The 20,264-nt window shown below is 39.5% G+C and overlaps 1 protein-coding gene across 1 annotated transcript; it reads left to right on the forward strand.

The window, feature by feature from the left end:
* Positions 1 to 301: 301 nt before the first annotated feature.
* pck1 (phosphoenolpyruvate carboxykinase 1 (soluble)) lies at positions 302 to 20,144 on the forward strand. Its single transcript, XM_042407542.1, has 11 exons — positions 302 to 379; positions 13,545 to 13,786; positions 14,420 to 14,713; positions 15,450 to 15,634; positions 16,441 to 16,644; positions 17,001 to 17,188; positions 17,306 to 17,468; positions 17,605 to 17,829; positions 18,138 to 18,269; positions 18,376 to 18,471; positions 18,758 to 20,144. Exons 3-11 carry the CDS (start codon positions 14,490 to 14,492, stop codon positions 19,213 to 19,215), a joined length of 1,875 nt encoding a protein of 624 aa, XP_042263476.1. The 5' UTR covers positions 302 to 379; positions 13,545 to 13,786; positions 14,420 to 14,489; the 3' UTR covers positions 19,216 to 20,144.
* The last annotated feature ends 120 nt before the right edge of the window (positions 20,145 to 20,264 follow it).

Genomic DNA, 20,264 nt, shown 5'->3' on the forward strand with positions numbered 1-20,264 from the left:
TTCTCTGATATAAGATTTGAAGACTTATAGTACCTTTGATGTGACAGTTGGCTCACCTGCTGCTCTCCTCGGTTCCGGGACTCGCACTGAGTCGGACTGTTGTCGCAATATTTCACTAAGTTTAATGTTACTTGATTACAGTACCTGCCCTGCACAATTTAGTTAAAGTAGCGAACGTTAGCCCAAGCGTGCACTCCCGCTCAGTGTTTCCAGTAAGCTAGCATTAGCTTCGATACGAGTTAGCAGGACGTGTTTCCAGAGTGTAAAAGGCAACACGCCACATTCCTTATTTGGAAGGTCCTGGCTCCAAACGGAAAAGATTGCGCCAACCATAAGCAGCAACTCTTAGCTTCAAACCGACTCCAATGTAAACCAACAGGTGACATCACATCTCACTATGTCCATCTTTCTATTCAGTCTATGTTTTATACCCCAAGCATTGTGCATCGTCTCTGGCAATGTCAGGATTACCTGATACGGTCAGAGAGTGTAGATTGTAGTAAAGGTTTCTGTATAGGCACAATGGTACCAAACCTGGCAACCTAACTGTGATGACAAAACTCTGGTAATCATCAATTGTTGCACATGTCTGGTTTTCCTTAAGACATTATTCAAGTATGCAACTCCTTCTCTAAAGAAACAGGATACTCAATGTTAATTGACAGATGAGCTGTTTCCCCATGCCCAATCTTTATGCTAAGCTAGGCTAACAGTAATGGAAGTATTGAGATCTTTTACTTGAGAAAAAGTAGCAATATCACCGTATGAAAATACTCCATTACAAGTAAAAGTCTTGCATTTAAAAGCTTACTTAAGTACAAGTACAGAAGTATTAGTTTCAAAATATACTTAAACTATTAAAAGTAAAAGTACATTATGGACAATGGCCCTAGACAATGTTTTTGTTATATTTACATCAGTGTACTTGGTACTTTAACCTCTTCTTTTGCTTCTGCTGTTTGCTATAGGGTTTGAATCACGCATTGCACAGTCTGGACTGAGGCTGAGTGACACACATTAGTCTGTTTTCTACCTGCTGCTGCCGTCACAACAGTAACACTCCAGTAAAGAGCATTCAGAGTTCACATAAACCTTTAAATATGGCAAAGGTTCTCCATCGCTTTCTCTCACAGAGACATTCAAATGCTGAATTTTACAAAAAAATTCACTGATTGGTGAGTTGGTATCGATATAGAGATGTCTGGTGAAGAGGCAAATATGTCAAAATCAGATTTTGAGTGGCTTTTTTTATTTACAAGATATTTGGTTTTGCAAAGTTTAAATAATAACTGAAATTATACAAACTGGGCTGGATATTCTCAGCCATACACAAGTTTCATTCATTCAACTCTAATCTTATCTGTGATATGCACCCCTTGTACTATCTCTTCCATACCTATGAAAAGCAGGAAAGAACCGATAAGTCATTATATCTCACATTCTTTTATTGTACTTAAATAGTATAAAAATGTGTAGGTTTTTGCTATACATCATTGTCTAAAAGTAGGTGATCAAATGGAAAACATTTTTCATTTTGGTCCAAAACCACTGTTCATTTTACTTTATTGTTTTTGTAGTTCATACACTCATCTTGCAGTACTGATGTGTTGCATTAGATCAACAGCTTGAGGGGATTTTATGAACTTTCAACCACTGGTGTTTTCAGTTAATTTCCTGTCTGAAGTTCTTATACTCATCCTGTGTTATCTGGGCCTTCTCTCTTTACAGATACAACTGGTCAAACTCATTCTTCTTCCGGCTATAAACCAGAGATATGTTTATCTCTTGATATTATATAGATTACATACTGTACTGTATACACTCAGTTTATGAGTTAAAGTACTTCAGTATTTTTTTAGCTGACTTTTGGATATATCTAATTAACTGATTAGCACACTAGCTACAATATATACTGAAACTGAGGCTGCAATTAGCATGGGTTGCTTTTTTAAATGAGCATGCTGTTGAATTAGCAAGCTAACACTTAGTTCAGGTTAGCCTAAACCATACATACCTAATAGGACTCCTTTGAGTGACACATGGCTGTCATCATTCAGCTGCCCGCTAGTCAACACTTAGCTAGCTTGTTGTGGAATGTAGGAGCTCCGGTTCATGAAGTAAAATGTTGAGCTGAAAACTAGCCTATACAAGAGAAGAAAGGTGGACAGTGAAAAACATGCATTTAAGGATGACTGGACTGAGAAATATGCATTCATTTTGCCAGAGGGAAGTACAAGACCATTGAGCTTGATTTACAATGCAACAGGTTTAAACAAATATATCCTAAAAACAGGGAGGCAAGAACCACAAAACTGAACCAGTTGAAGTTATGATATCAAGACTCGAGCAGAATAATTGTAAAATCAGACATTTTCAACAATTGATACAATGAAGAACTCATTAATAAACACATACACCAGTGTCACCACCCAGACATCACACCTTTTTATGCTCAAGTTAAAGGACATTGTTACACAACAAAGGAGTCATTTCCTCCATTTATACAGAAATACTGTTCATGTACAGAGTTCTGGAGTCTTTGTACTGAAATATCACGATGTAATGCAGCCTTACTGGACCTTTGATGCAATGGAAATGTATCAAGTGGATGACTTGTATTTGAGTACCCCTGTCCTAAACTTATTTGCAGCTGGACCTTGACTTTGACACTCGACGCAAAGACAAGAGAGTTTATTGTCACAATTTGTAAATAAACCTAGCTGAATATAATTTTACTGAGCACAGTTTAAGACACTCATCTTCCAATACTCTGTCTTTACAAACGATACAACCTTCTCTTCAGAACAACAGGGCCTTGAGATTTACTCTCTCTGACGGAAACTGTTGCTAAACTAGTTCAGGTTTTCCCAGAGTCACAGCTACAAAATCTTGAAGACTAAAATCTTACCGTGTAAGGTCATGTAACATCAAGTTATATAGGTTATAGCCTTGCAATACCAGACAATCGGAGATCTCTGCTTACTGAAGTTGCTGAAGTTGTTGAACAGCTGCTAACAAACCTACGTCCCTTACATTTTGTAAAGGACGCGTCTCACCAGAAATTATGTTCTGCCCCCATTCTCCTCTGTAGTGAACTGTGTGTCACTGCCTCAATACGAAGGGTTGGCCGAAATACTTACGTTTTTTAAACTCTCTAATTGTTTCTGTTTTAACAACAAAACCGAGGAGATTGTCCTCAGTTTGTTTCAAACTGGAACTACAGTTTGAATGTGGTAAAACCGAATATTCAATGTGTAATGATCAATTCAAAATTCACAGCGTAGCACAGCAGGCTGTTCCTTGTACTCCAGAGGGGAGCCTTCTAAAAATGCGTCTAATCTATTGTATGCCTTGTTGCATCAGTAAACTAATGCTGCTAATGCTGTTATCTTGGTTACACAAAATGAAGGAACCCGCAAGCCCTACTGAACGGATAATCTACGCGGCAACTACCATAGCTTGAGGCTGAGGCCAGTGCAGAAGTACCTTAAAGTGAAATGGCATTGACAGCTGCTAGATGCTGGCTCCATTTGATTCAAAAAATATCAACTTCTCTTTAGAAATACTAAGTCAATCATTTTTTTAAACGAGTCATTATGGTCTCAATTGTTGATACTTTTCATGCATATTTAAGCACGTAATGTCCTAGGGATGGAAAAGGCATTGATTCAGTGGAATGGCCCTGAGATATTTCACTCTTGACGTTTGTGCAAATTTTGACATTTTCTTGAATTACCACAAATTGCATTGCACTGTGTTGCATTTTTTACTCAATTAAAGATCAGCTTCTCCCCACAAAGACCCTGCATGTTATCAGGCGTGTGGCTTTATGTTAGTGTACTTGGTACTTTAACCTCTTCTTTTGCTTCTGCTGTTTGCTATAGGGTTTGAATCACGCGTTGCACAGTTTGGACTGAGGCTAAGTGACACACATTAGTCTGTTTTCTACCTGCTGCTGCCGTCACTCCAGTAACACTCCAGTAAAGAGCATCAGAGTTCACATAAACCTTTAAATATGGCAAAGGTTCTCCATCGCTTTCTCTCACAGAGACATTCGAATGCTGAATTTTACACAAAAAATCACTGATTGGTGAGTTGGTATAGATGTCTGGGGAAGAGGCAAATATGTCCAAATCAGATTTTGAGTGGCTGCACTTTTTCACAAGATATTTGGTTTTGCAAAGTTTAAATAATAACTGAATAACTGAGTTAAATTCAGACCCTCTCATACGTATGCTAGTGGTCATTTTGGAAATTATTTCTCTGATATAAGATTTGAAGACTTATAGTACCTTTGATGTGACAGGTGGCTCACCTGCTGCTCTCCCTGACTCCAGGACTCACACTGAGTCGGACTATTGTCGCAATATTTCACTAAGTTTAATGTTATTTGATTGCGATACCTGACCTGTTAGCACAGTTTAGCTAAAGTAGCTAATGTTAGCCCAAGCGTGCCCAAACTTTGGTAAACATCCATTGTTGCACATGTCTGATTTTCCTTAAGACATTATTCCAGTACGCAACCCGTCCTCTACAGAAACAGGATACTTAATGTTAATTAATGAGCTTTAGAGGTGTTAGGAAGGTGTTTTATTTCTCTTAGGACAGCCAAACAAGCTGTTTCCCCATGCCCAGTCTTTATGCTAAGCTAGGCTAACAGTGGTGGAAGTATTGAGATCTCTTACTACTAAAAAGTAGCACAGTATAAAAATACTCCATTACTTGCATTCAAAAGCTTACTTAAGTAAAAGTACAGAAGTATTAGTTTCAAAATATACTTAAACGATTAAAAGTAAAAGTACATTATGCACAATGGCCCTTGTCAATGTTTTTGTTATATATACACAGATATACAGATAGTGCCTGTAAAAAAGTTTTAAACTCCCTTAGATTTTTTAAATTTTTTGTTTTATCTTTTAAAACATTGAATCAAGAGGGATTTAATGTGGCTTTTGACACTGACATCAAATAGTGTTTTTCTGTTGATTAAAGTGAAAAAAGATCTCCACAAGTGATCTAAATCATTACAAACATAAAAAATATAAAATGAATCATCTGTTTTACTTGTAAAATCTGTTTGCACTGTTTAAATGATGAACGTAGCACCGCTATTAGCCTCAGAGAAGGTAAGAAGTACAACATGTGCTTCAGAAATGGAGTGAAACTATAAAGTAGCATGAAATGGAAATACTCAAAGTACACGGTGCACTTTGGTGCAGTGGTTAGCACTGTTGCCTCACAGCAAAAGGATTCTAGGTTCAAACCCACTGACTGGCTGGGGCCTTTCTGTGTGGAGTTTGCATGTCTCTATACTATGTTAGCCCCGTGATTGACTGGTGACCTGTCCAGGGTGTACCCTACCTCTCACCCAATTGGCTCCAGCTCCCTCATGACCGTCTAGAGGATAAGGGGTAAAGAGAATGTATGGATGGATGGAAGTAAAGTACAAGTACCTTAAAATGTAAATGTATTTTGCTACATTTCACTATTGTAGGCTAATCATGTCCTGACTCCGGCTCCGAACTTAACACATACATGAGATTAATTTTATCTCCCCATCTCACTCTTGGAAAAAAAAGCAAATAAACACATTTAGCAAAATGTGGAGCTATTCGTATTTTTAAAAAAAATAAGGCCAGTACTTTTAATATGATACTAACAGCTTTTGTAAGATGTTTATGGATTGGAGTTAACAGGTGCTTGAATATGTTAATATTTAAATGAATAACATAAGAGCCACATCAGTTGCAAACCTACAAAACAACAATCGACAGGAAAGACCAGAGATAGCATATCTCCCTGTGCCAGTTTAACACACAGCCCTGGCTTATGTTTGACACTGTCATGCAGTAGGAGTTTCCAATATATAAGGTCATGTTACACATATATAGTACAGACATGACCTATGTCACAGACTGTCGTAATTGTTTAGAAACATTTTGTCCCAAGATGCCTGCTCTCATACTAAACCAGGTCATGTTGATGGTGAAGGAACAATTTTTCACAAATATAGGAACCACTGATTGTAAATGGAAGAGACTGAATATGTGCTGAATATGCAATATGAGGCTATAACGTTAGCCAGTTGATGAAAATCAAGTGTGTCACCCCTTTGTTTAAAGCACAATCACAGTGCGTCTTACGGCTGCACTGCTCAGACAGTAAAACACACACACAGACACACACACTCACATAATAACGTTATCAGTTGTTGTTGAGCAAGCTGCTATTGATGAAAGCTGTTCAGTCAGCGTTGCTCTATCAGCGTTTTTGTGCTCAAAAGCTCATAAACGGGTTGAGCTGCTCTGACACAAACACACATACACACACACTGGTAGGGACCTCACTAGATTTAAATGGAAATCAAGCTTTTTGTTTCCATTTCCATTTTTTCCATTTTTAAGCAAAAATGCCCAGAATTCACAGTTATGTAAATGTTCGCTAGTTTTCAACGTTGGGAAAATCTTATAAAGCCCCCCTACTGATGAGCCCACTCTGTTCTGATTGGAGAGGCTACTAACAAACAATAGTAGGATTTAATTTCTTTTTCCCATTCTTTACTCAAAATATGAACTTCTCAAATACATCTGTACATGTTCAAGCTGGAATCCTATCCAAAATATGTGAGTGGACAACACGAACAACCCGTGCAACATCCTTAGCAACAAAGACTGGAACGAACAGCTGTTTTTGGGCATGTGCGACTGATCTGATGTCATCAAGCTCGAAGCATCCAGATCAGGCTGTAGCCCTGGCTTTTGACTTGCAGGGAGCATGTTTACATACGTTCACCTCAAGTTTTGGACCTCTGACCATGTTTAACATAGACATTCGACATTATAACTGTATATAAATAACAAAAAAATCACAAAAAGCATGTCACATCCCCTTTAAAGAATATGATTGTCAGACCTATTGATAATCAAAATAGTTGTTGGTTGCAGCCTTATAGTACTATAGGATTAATGCTACTTTGACTGAGTTTTGTGTGTTTAATTTGATAAAACACGACTTTACAACAAAAGTCTTAAAACAAGATTTTGACACAGTGTCCCTTTTAAAGACAAGAACCATAAGATAGAGGATAGACGACCCGTCATAGTTGATGTTGTACTTCAGTGGTGCATTGCGATTAATCAAAATATGTAGACCTGGGAGTCTGGGGCCCCTGGCAATTGCCCGCTTACCCAGTTGGTAAACCAGCCTTGCTCGAGAGGTATTGTGAGTGTGGAAGCCAGTTTGGGATGTGTCTCCCAAAACTGTTGCCTAAATATAATCTTAAGTCCTGAATCTTGCATGTCCCCCATCCACCCTGACCTCTTTCCTCCAACTACAGAGCGATATATATTAATGTAGCGCTCCATTTGTTCGAAAAAACTTTGCCTGTGAACATGATCCAAATTTCTAGGAGACAGGGTTGGTAATCATGGTCTTAATGTCTCATTTACCTCTAATGTGTAAAATGTTGCTCCATTAATAAGATCTTTTTTTAATTTATTGCAGAATTTTTGTGTTAGACTGAATTAGTTTTAACTAGTTGTACTTAATAAATTGGCAACTGAGTGCAGAATGTATAATCTGCATTCATAATGACAGGAGAGGAAATGTGTAGAAAAGTTTGTCCTTCTTACTGATTGAACCAAGAACAAACACGAGTTAAGAAGAGTCCGTAATTCTCAGTGCAACAGCACAATTACTGTACGTCTTGCTTAATAAAACACACCCAACTCTTTATAGGTTTTCAAGCCTTTGCTCTGATTACTATATGACATCTTAATCTGTGTTGACACTGTTGTCTGATAGCTGGGAGTTTCCTACCTTATATCAAATATGACAGACTGATGTTCTTCTCTTTTGGTTGGATGATAATGTCCTCAACAGACTGTAAGAGTACAGAGAGGCTGACATGTATCAAAATCTTATATCTTGTTTAAATATTAGCAATTGAATCCTGTGACATATACAAGTCCTTCAAAGTTTTAATATACCAGCATGCTTTCATTTACATATTCAAATTCTGCCTGAAATTTTGTCTTTTTAGCATCTAAATTTTGCACATTACACTCCAAACTTAGGTCACGTGATGACACCTTAGCGAGCTCCAGAAGCCCCCACCATACACGGTAGTACTCTAGATCTGAAATGATTAGCTGATTAATCGATTAGTGGATTAACAGAAAATTTGTTGGCAACAATTTTGATACTCTGATCTATGATGATCTATGGGATAGATAGCTGTATTAGGGCATGTGCAAATGATCTGATGTCATCACTAGAATGTCTGATGTCTTACATCGAAGCATTCAGGTCAGGCTGAAGCCCTGGATTTTGACTTGCAGGGAGCATTTTTACATAAGTTCACCTCAGGTTTTGGACTTTTGACCATGTTTAATGTAGACATCCGACATTATAACTGTATATAAATAAGAAAAAATCACAAAAAGCATGTTACATCCCCTTTAAAGAATATAATTGTCAGACCTATTGATGATCAAAATAGTTGTTGATTGCAGCCTTATAGTACTCCTTTGATGGATTAACGCTACTTTGACTGAGTTTTGCGTGTTTAATTTGATAAAAGACAACTTTACAATAAAGGAGCACAATGTTAACTAAAACAGTTTAAGTCTTAAAACAAGATTTTGACACAGTGTCCCTTTTAAAGACCAGTACCATAAGATAGGGGATAGAGGACCCGTCATAGTTGATATTGTACTTTAGAGGTGCATTGCCATTAATCAAAATATGTAGACCCCAATGATATGGACTAAACTTGGGGGTCTGGGGCCCCTGCACAGTTCCCCACTTTACCCAGTTGGTAAACCAGCCTTACTCCAGAGGTATTGTGAGTGTGGAAGCCAGTTTGCGATGTGGCTCCCGAAACTGGCTCCAATAGAAACTATTCAAAAAGTTTCAGCTTCTCTCATCAAGTACAAAGTCAGACTGCTTATTCAGTCATTGCATCCGATCTCCTGGAAATTGCTCATATACATCTAAATTGCAACGGCAAAAACATTTAGCTAGAGACGTAATGCTGACTGAATTACAGTTTCTCTCAACATAACGGTAAAATGTTAATTAATATATGTGGCAAGTTGCAAAAATGTTGATACTGAACATATGAGTGAAATGTTCAGAGACAACGTAGTTGTTTTTACCATGAAAATACCCAATCTTGCAGTATAATATCCACTAGAAGCAACATTAAACTTTTTATGGCTATGTTTAGGCACAGGCAGCACTTGGTTATGCACATCTGCAGTGACTTGGAGGACATGTTTATTAACATTTAAGTAACACCACAGTCTTTCACTAACCTTGACCAAAGTGCTTTTGTTGCCTAAATATAACCTAAAGTCCTGAATCTTGTATGTCCCCCATCCACCTCAACCTCCTTCCTCTAACTACAGAGCGATATATTAATGTAGCACTCCATTTGTTCAAAAAAACTTTGCCTGTGAACATGATCCAAATTTCTAGGAGACAGGGTTGGTAATCGTGGTCTTAATGTCTCATTTACTTCTAATGAGTAAAAGGGACTGGCAGTTACCTTTTAAAATGTTGCTCCATTAATAAGATATTTTTTTAATATATTGCAGAGTTTTTGTGTTAGACTGAATTAGTTTTAGCTAGTTGTACCTAATAAATTGGCAACTGAGTGCAGAATGTATAATCTGCATTCATAATGACAGGAGAGGAAATGGTTAGAAGAGTTTGTCCTTCTCACTGATTGAACCAAGAACAAACACGAGTTAAGAAGAGTCCGTAATTCTCAGTGTAACAGCACAATTACTGTACGTCTTGCTTAATAAAACACACCCAACTCTTTACAGGTTTTCAAGCCTTTCCTCTGAACACTATCTGACATCTGTGTTGACACTGTCTGATAGCTGGGTGTTTCCTACCTTATATCAAATATGACAGACTGATGTTCTTCTAATTTGGGTGGATGATAATGTCCTCAACAGATTGTAAGAGTACAGAGAGGCTGACATGTATCAAAATATTTATTAGGGACAGAGCCCAAAAGGCAGAGGACTACTGTTTTACAAACCAAAACTAAATTATTCATTACTCATCAAGACCTACAAATCATACACTGACACCCCTGACCTAAATCCAACAGGAAGTCTGCAATTAGCCTTTCAAAATAATACTTTGCCCCAATTTTGGCCCCTGAACAAACGCTATCTCCTCCCAGGGCGTCAATGGTATCGGCTTCAAACTTAAATAGATGACTTATGACACTATGCTGAAAAAAGGTTGTTAAAAACTTTGTAATAACTCGAACAGTTTGGATTTTATAAGCCCCGAAAGTTGCAGTGCCACATCACACCTTACAATGTAAAACAATGGGAAGGCAATCTATGGGCATGAACGTTGTGTCAAACAGAGGCTTCTGACGTCTAAACTATGAGTCTGACCACTTTCAAACCTGTATCAATGGATTCGCCACAAAAGTTCCTACTAAAGTATGATTTTTAATGTAAGATTTGGCCAAAGTCATGGGATTTATGAGGAGATTTCACAAGAGGCGTACTCTAAAATCCTCCTCTCCGACTGCTCCTGGTGATGTCACTCCCTCAGTGCTGTGAAACATTCTGCAATACACACTCATTATAAAATCACAGGAGGAGCAAGAAAAGACTTTAAAAGTCAGACTCTAATATCTCAAAAACAGTAAAAGATAGAAAAAACATGTAAATTCAAGATTTGTAGGTCAAAGTCTCGTGACTCATTTAAAGTTCAAATGAAGTCTGTATCTAAAAGTATGATGAAGCAGTAAATGTTCAAAAAGGTGTGGGTTCGCACACACTCTCCATTCAAATATATAAGTATTTTTCTGTGTCCAGCTGCAGTTACTTATTGTCTCCACACACTTGACAGTACACATTTCAATCAAACTTTTAAAATAAAAGCACACCACACTTGTAAGAAATATCCCTCATTTTTAAAAAGCAAAATGATCTGATCCCGACGGGCCAGAGTGCGAGGTCCCTCTCCCTCTCTGGCATGTTTTTCATTCTGATGGTAGAAATGGAGGCAAACACGGGTGACTTTAAAGTTAAGCAGCCAGGTTAAAGATCCTCTGGGTGTCTGTGTTTTATGACTGCTGGCAGGTTACTGAACAATTGAGAATACTGTTCATAAAACACTTGAGCAGAGAATGTTATGTAACTTGCAATTATCATGCAGTTTTCTTTCGTGTCTGTTCCTTCGACTTGTGCAGTATTAAAGCAGATCCCTGTGAAGTTATTATATACTGGCTGCTGCCGCATCAGAGCAACCAAATACCAGATTACCAAATTACCAAAAAGTTGCCATAAAATCACAAATACCATTTTTAGTTAGGAAATGGTTTAGAAAATACAGCAATGAGGGAACTACAGGATTAATACTGTTACTACTGCTGCATCTGCAATTACAACTACTTGTACTACAACAACTATTAGCCTTCTGCTGCTGCTGCTACTAACAGTATAAATGAAGTTTTTATATTGTGTTATGCATACACCCAGCCTGCATGGGCTTCCAAGACACCACAAATTAATATAAGCCAGATTCAGAATGTAGCACATGTATATTTTTAAACAAGACTGCAGAGTCTCAAAAATAAAATAAAAAGTTTTAAAATTCTGTGTCCACAACAAAATTCATAAACCACTGACAAAACACGAACTGTATAATCATAATACTGGAGAAATCAGCAAAATACTAATTAAATTGACTGAATTGGCTTCTTTTCTAGGCTTCTGAGACATAGTTAGCAAACTTAAATGCATCAAAATTAAACGACCATTCTAAAATTTCGGTGCACCAGGAGTCTACACTCTTCAAATCATCACAGTATGTACAATAAATGATAAATGGGCTGCATTTATAAAGCACCTTTCTAGTCTTCCCACCACTCAAAGCATTTACAATACATGCCAACATTCACCCCTTCACACACATATTCATACACTGATGGCAGAGGCTGCCATGCAAGGTGCCAACCTGCTCATTGGGAGGAGTTTCTAATGTTCATTCACACACACTGATGGTCTTCTGGAGCAATTGAGGGTCTTGCCCAAGGACACTTTGACATGCAGACTGGAGGAACCGGGGGTCAAACCGCCGATCTTCCGATTAGTGGACAACTCGGTCTACCTCTCAGCCACAGCTGCAAAATGGGATGCACCTTTCCCAAAAAACACAACTCATCTGTTCTCTTCCTTAATATTTTATAATCTTGCAAACTCAATAGGAAGAACAGAAGTTCTCAACTGTGCAACTACAGTAAGATTTACTAGATATTTGTTTGGAACAGATGATTCAGGGCTATAATTATGTTTTATATGCATATATGTCCCTAATTTTGGTTTGTACTAGATATTTTAAAACTTATTCCTGTAGATAAACAACATATCAGTGTCATCAAAGATTGAGCAAAGCTCTTTAACACATGAAGAACTGTGTGATTTAACCCACATGAAAACAACTTCTAAAACACTCTTATTTCTATCTGCTGCCATTTTTAATCATTCCACAGTGAAATCATTAGAGCTGGTACCATTACAGTTCTTTTTATTACTGCTGGTGCTACTACTAACACACTACTAACTACTAACACTACTACTGCTGTTTTAATTTGACTCCAACTTAAACTCAACTACAACTCTCAGTTGTTTTTTTTACCTTTAAAGGCAAAATGTTGCTGCCTTTGTTCAGAGATTCCTTTTAACTGCCACACGCACACACACACACACACACACACGCACACCCGCACACAACATTCCCATGGCTGACCTTTGACCACACGAGGACGAGCCCCTGTCTGTCAGCCAATAATAAGGAGGCCAGCCAAGGCGCTGCCCACGTCACAAACCGGCCTGACGATATCAAACCCTGAACTTACATCATTTAGTGATGTGGGTCAGAGTTCAACTGCATCTGCTGCAAGACACCGAGAGGAGAGACAGTCACTAAAAACAGAATATTTTAGGATTGTTCTTTTTTTTCTTTTGCTTAAATATGGGCTCTTGTTTTCTGAGCTGCAACATAATTAGATAAAAATTTTTTAAAGAAATTATCACAGGAATATTCGTCAGTTCATTTAAACTGATTCAGTGGAAAAAGTACAAAAAAACAAACACGCATATGTACTTTTCTTTTCCTCATGAGAACAAACCTCAGGTGAAGCTGTGAACACATTATGTTGTGATGTGTTTTTAAATTTTTGTATTAATCTTACAGCTCTGAATTTATCCAGGTTGCATTAAAACCAAAAGCAGCATGTATTATCCAAGTTGGATATCAAATTAAATTACTTCAAACTGCTTCAGATGGTGAAACATACTGTACATTCACCCAGACATTTTTACTTGGAAGAGTGTGTGTGTAAGAGAGAGAGATAATGACGGCGGTGGTGAGGACAGAGCTGTCTGTCCGTCAGCTATCAGCGCTCAGCCACGGGCAGAGGGAACCGGTTACGTGAAGACGACGTTACGTCCTGCTGCTGATTAATGATTCATTGCCAGCTTGTAACACGCTGTGTTTTTCAGATCAGCAGCACATGGGAACAACAGGTTCATGCAAATAACCCAGAGGACGAGACTCCCCCCACCTCCGCCCCTCCTCCTCTTGTGGGACATCCCAAGGTATAAAAGGAGGAAAGCCTCTCCTCAGAAGATACAACTGACCAAGAGGGAGAAACAGTCCTCATCTCTTCTTAAAACAGCCAACAGAGACACCTCAGCCGATGAGGCCAAGCTAAAGGCTCTCTGCTCCAAACAGACAACTAAAGGTAACCTGATGCTCTTTCCTTTCTGTGAGACTTGTGTGTAATGTGAGGGGGGGATACTGAGAGTGAGGGGGGCTTGGGATCTGCGCAGGGATGCTGTTGCATCATCCAGAGTCTGATCAGAGCTGGAGGTTGCAGCAGCTGCTTGAGGTTAATGCAGAATAATATAAATTATATTAAATCTAACAGCCTTAAAAATGACTGGAGGCAAGAAAAGTTGGAGAATGATGTTTTAAAATTATTATCATTTTTAAAAAATATAACATTTTATTAGTCATGCACTAAACTGATTTTTTCTCCTTTCTTCTACCTTTTCACTCTTTTTTACGCTCTCATTTTTTCCTTTTCCCTATTCTCCTATTTCCCTTTTCTCCTCTTCTTTTTTATTGTTGCCACTTCTTTCTGTCCTTTCTTCTTTCTTTGCCTCTCATTTTCTATCATCATTCCCCTTTATTACCCTATTTCCTTTCACTTTTACCCCTCTTTTCTCCTTTCTTTTCCTCCTTCCTTCTTTCTCCTCACCTTTATTGCTGCTCTACTCTCTTCTTACCGTCTTGTATTCTTTCCTTCACTCTCCTCATTTTTATCATTCGTCCACTTCTGTCTTTTCTGTCCTCAACTAAATCTTTTCTCCAGGCTAGTCCATCCTTAGACTTCCTCTCGTCCTTTCTTTCTCCGTCGCTCGACTCGACTCAACTCCACCAAGATGCCTCCTCAGCTCCAATCCCAGAACCAGAATGGTCCCAGGGTTCTGCAGGGCGACTTGAGCGCTCTCAGCCCAGCCATCAGGGAGTTTGTGGAGACCAATGTGGTTCTGTGCCAGCCTGAGTCCTTGCACATCTGCGACGGCTCTGACGAAGAGAACCGCACCATCCTGACCCAGCTGGAGGAGCAGGGGATGATCAAGAAGCTTACCAAATATGAGAACTGGTAGGTCTGATGCATTAGAGGTTTTTTATATGGTTTCCAGAGTGGCAAAGTGACATTTTTTTAATTTTAAGGGTCTTTTTAGTCATTTAGATGAGGGTCACAAAGAAAATAGTATAACCTGGATGAAATGAGAGAAATGTTTACTGATGATTCCCTGTTGGTTAAGAAGATGTTTTTTCTGCTGGATGTGTCTTGTGGCTGCTGTCATAGCTGGGGCTGAGTTTATAACCAGCAGTCTTTACCAAGGCAGTGGTAAATCAATGCAATTAGCAGATTGCCCAGTCATGTTGTTGTTAAAGACAAATTGCATAAGTCAGTCGTCAGCAGCTGTTTTCATGAATAACATAACCCCAAAGGTTGACAGTCTAACAAACCAGTAAGTCCACTTTGTTCATTCAGACCACACCTGTTTACCAGCATCAACATACGGTCAAACAGTACTTATTACCTCAGGTGGACAAGTAAAATGTGGCTTAAGGCAAAACAAAATAATACATTTAGTTTGTTCATTCTGTAGCACATTTAATTGCAAAAAGAAAAGCAGAATAATACTAGAAGCCACCACCTGTGCCTCCCTGGCACTGTTGCTAGATAAAATTTGGGTTGTTTTTTAATAGTAAGTATTAAGTAATAAGTCGTAGTAATAAAATGTAAAAATCTGACAAATTTGAATTAAAAACTAGCCCTAATGTCTAATGTCTCCTTTTGTCTCTTATCTTCCTTCCTCCTCCTGCAGCTGGTTGGCCAGGACCGACCCGCGGGATGTGGCTCGTGTGGAGAGTAAGACGGTGATCGTGACCCGGGAACAGAGGGACACGATCCCCACACCACTGGAGGGCGGAGTCAGCCAGCTGGGCCGCTGGATGTCCCCGGAAGAGTTTGACAAAGCCATGGCTCAACGGTTCCCCGGCTGCATGAAAGGTACCAGTGAAGACTCATTCAGACAAGATGAACTAGACAGGACAAACACACAAACAAAAAACTGGAAATTTTTTCATGTCATGACTGGAAAACAAAATATTCTATATAAGAGCTTGGAGTGATTGCCTCCAATCAGTCGAGCAATAATCAATTACAATATAGTACTATGATATAGACCTTTTTTATTTTTTTTACTGTTAACTACATCCACCTCAAACACAAGTACTGCTACTACTGATATTTTAGTTATGTAACATAGAAGGAATTGTACTAGTTAGAAATTCAGCTATAGCAAAAGCAAAAACTAGCTCTTTTAAAGGTGCACTGTGGAGTTTATAACCTCTATTAGTGCTACTGAGCAGCTTTTTATGAGTGTGCCCCCGTTTTGTTTGTCTCGTGTACTCACATGTGCACACAGGTGATGAGATACACAGCCCTGTCTCTGGTTTCACACTATTCTACTGATCTACAGGTGCCTAATGCACTAAGAAACATAGCAATGCACCAGAAAAGACAGGGAAGAAGAAGACTGTAGGCTAGTAAAAATGGTTGTGAACAACGCAGGATTAAAATACCTGCTTGGTGAAAATCACTGTTAGAGAAAAGAAACCCTGTTAGGTATGAATTTTAATATTCATTTTTAAAAAGGGGAGTTGAGTCAACATTGTTGTAAGTTAGAAAAAACTGAAATTGCTATACAGAAAAGTAACTCCAAAAGACTTTTCTCTTTTTCAATGACTCCACAGTTTTCTGATGCTTTTCTGACAACATGTGAACTCAATATCTCTGATTCTCTCTGTCCTCAGGTCGTACCATGTACGTGATTCCCTTCAGCATGGGTCCAGTGGGTTCCCCCCTCTCCAAGATTGGAGTGGAGCTGACCGACTCTCCCTACGTGGTGGCCAGTATGAGAGTGATGACCCGCATGGGAAAGGCTGTGCTGTCTGCTCTGGGAACGGGCGAATTCGTCCGCTGTCTGCACTCCGTCGGCTGTCCTCTGCCGCTTAAAAGTACGTCAACAACATCAACTCGTTTTATTCTTAATTTTCACTCAGCAGCAGTCAGCCACTGCTGCTAGTACTTCCTGATACCTCCTTCAGTCCTTAATTCTACAACTACCGCCACATCCTTTAATAACGCAGTATAGTACTGATAGTAATAATATTATTACTACAATAATTACATTTACTGCTACAACTAAGACTACTACGGCTACAGCCAACATCACAACTCCAGCTACTGTCACTACTACTACTGCTACTCATGTTTATTGCATTTGATTATAATTTAGTGCCATTTGCCCTCCTTCCTCCAAACACAAACTGTCTTTTGTGTTAAGTAAACCAATATATTATCTCTCTTTCAGAGCCCCTGGTGAACAACTGGCCCTGTAACCCTGAGCAGACCTTAGTGGCCCACATCCCGGACCGCAGGCAGATTGTCTCATTCGGCAGCGGTTACGGAGGAAACTCCCTGCTAGGAAAGAAGTGCTTCGCCTTGCGTATCGCCTCACGTATTGCCAAGGAGGAGGGCTGGCTGGCCGAGCACATGCTGGTAAGAAAAAATACATACTTATGTCAATTAATTAACAGATTGATGCCCCCCCATCCATCCAAAACTTCCCACAACAAGATATCCATTCTTACTGACTCAAATTTTTCTCCTGTTTAGATCCTCGGCATCACGAACCCTGCTGGGCAGAAGAAGTACATGGCAGCAGCCTTCCCCAGTGCCTGCGGGAAGACAAACCTGGCCATGCTCTGCCCCACGCTGCCGGGCTGGAAGGTCGAGTGTGTAGGAGACGACATTGCCTGGATGAAGTTTGACAAACAAGGTGAGAAAATCAAGACTTTGTAAAGTTCAATTTGCCATCAGGGACCTTAAAACTACAAAAATATTAATAATACAACTGCCATTCGCTATTATTTATCATTTCTATTTTCCTCCCCCTCTTTGTTCCCGGTCAATAGGCAACCTGCGTGCCATCAACCCTGAGAACGGCTTTTTCGGTGTTGCTCCCGGCACCTCAGCCAAAACCAACCCCAACGCCATGGCGACCATCATCAAGAACACCGTCTTCACCAATGTAGCAGAGACCAGCGACGGCGGCGTGCACTGGGAGGGAATAGACGAGACGCTGCCTGAAGGAGTCACCATCACTTCCTGGAAGAACAAGCCCTGGAGCTCAGAAGATGGTAAGAGTTGACTTTTTAAAGTTATTAGAAGTCTTCAAAATACAAGATTACATTATCAGATAGTTAGTTCGAGTCTAATGCAAAGTTGTCAACCGAGGGTCTGAGTTTAAAACTTAAGAAAAGACAGAGTTTATTAAAACTTGAGAAACAGAGCACCTTTCACATGGTAGAATCATCAGAGGTTTTTATTTTAAAATATGTATAATAATATGAAAACAAGGATGATAAAACTGGATAAAATTACACACCTTGAGAGTAATAAAAGAATGTGAAATAAAGCTTACCTTCTTGTCTTTCTTCATCCTTAGGCGAACCCTGTGCTCACCCCAACTCTCGTTTCTGCACTCCGGCCGATCAGTGCCCCATCATCGACCCACTGTGGGAATCTCCTGAGGGAGTCCCCATTGAGGCCATCATCTTCGGAGGGCGCAGGCCTGCAGGTGAGACGGTGGAAAATCTGTAGATTTAGAGAATAGAAGTGTGAGAGTAAGAGTGAGAAAACAATCAGAGGGCACCAATTTAACATGTGACTGATCCTCCTTTCAGGTGTCCCTCTGGTGTATGAAGCTTTCAGCTGGCAGCACGGAGTGTTTGTTGGAGCAGCCATGAGGTCAGAGGCCACCGCTGCAGCTGAACACAAAGGTCAGTATCTTATGTTTCTGATGAGTGTTCCCAGACTGAGGATCATGGCTTTTGCTTAATAATATAATAAATGTAGAAGCTTATGATGTTTGAACTGAAGTTAGACACCAAGATCTCCATTTATGTTAAGTTTTCAGTCTAGATGTCAGTTTAATCCATGTTGAGCACTGGATTTGTGAGATTTTCACATCAACAGATGAGAGTGGATATATGTCCTGGAGATCTGAAACTAAAAAGATACTTAAGCACTCTCTCTCTCCTCTTTCTTCGCCCTTCTCCTTTCCAGGCAAAGTAATCATGCACGACCCCTTCGCCATGCGCCCCTTCTTCGGCTACAACTTCGGCCAGTACCTCTCTCATTGGCTGAGCATGGCCGACCGCCCCGGTGCCAAGCTCCCCAAGATCTTCCATGTCAACTGGTTCCGCAAGAGTCCCACCGCCGGCTTCCTCTGGCCTGGTTTCGGCGACAACATCCGCGTTCTGGACTGGATGTTCAGGAGGGTGAACGGCGAGGCCGGCGCCATGCCCTCTGCCGTAGGCTACCTGCCCTGCCCCGACTCCCTGAACCTCCAGGGCCTGAAGGAGAAAGTGGACCTGGACGAGCTGTTCTCCCTGGATCAGGAGTTCTGGCAGCAGGAGGTGGAGGATGTTGGGAAATACTTCACCACGCAGGTGAATGACGACCTGCCCAACGAGGTGGCCCGGCAGCTGGAGCTCCTGCAGCAGAGAGTGAACCAGATGTAATAAGGAAGAACAAGAACCGCGTGATAGCAATTCTAGACCAGCATTATCTATGATTCTAGAACAGAATGTTGGTCATTTTTGGTAATTCTAGACCAGTATGTCCTTGATTCTAAAACAGAATGTTTGCAACTCTAGAAGGAAACATCAGAAATTCTAGAATGGAATTTTAGTAATTTTTGAAAAAACAGGATGTGAGTAATTCTAGAATTTCACATCATTGTTTTACCGAGGGACTCGTTTATTGAGTGACTCTAATTTTTTAAAGATTTTTGTCTTTGTGATGGACCCTTAGAAATTCATGAAAGAGGAACAATTTTCCTCTGATGATGATTTTTTTTTTTACTGAAATATGTGTTTGATTCTCCTTGGTTTTGTTCTCTAGCTAGAAATCATCCCCTCTGTTCAGATTATTATTCAGAAAGTGCTTCTATTAAAATCCGGCTGGGCGTGTTGAGATGAAATTTATGAATTGAAAAAAAAAACATTCCTCACTGTGCTCATCTTCAATATGCGAGCCACACTGTACCATTCAAGACTGCTAATTTGAATAGGAAATGTTTCCTCTCCATCCATTCATATGCTGTTATAGCAGCAATGTGTTTTAAACTGTTTTTCCGTTGTATTGTCCTTCTGTAGGTCCGAAGTCTACTATTTAATGATAACTTATTCTGAACGCACAAAATACTTTCATTGCCATACGAATTTGTATGGCAATGAAAGAGTTCATGAGTCCATGTTTTCTCAGCTCCTGTGTTGTTTGAGCCCCTGAACATGGGGTAAATGTATGTTTTCTGTTCCTGTCGTTATTATATGGCTTAATTTATTTTTATACTGTGTAAGTTTGTCTTGACTCTGTTTTGTTGTATTGTAATTTTGAGCCCCTAAAGAGGGGAGACAACAATAAAGATATTTAAACTTATTACTGAATCTGTTTCATTTTTCAAAGATCTGGTTTTGTTGTTATTATTTCATTAAAAAAGCATGTCATTCCTGATATTATACATAAAATTAAAAACTTCCATATAAAGATGCATTCTCCAGCAGTGGAA

The sequence above is a fragment of the Thunnus maccoyii genome, chromosome 3, assembly GCF_910596095.1.
Source record: "Thunnus maccoyii chromosome 3, fThuMac1.1, whole genome shotgun sequence".
In the NCBI taxonomy this organism is placed as follows: domain Eukaryota; kingdom Metazoa; phylum Chordata; class Actinopteri; order Scombriformes; family Scombridae; genus Thunnus; species Thunnus maccoyii.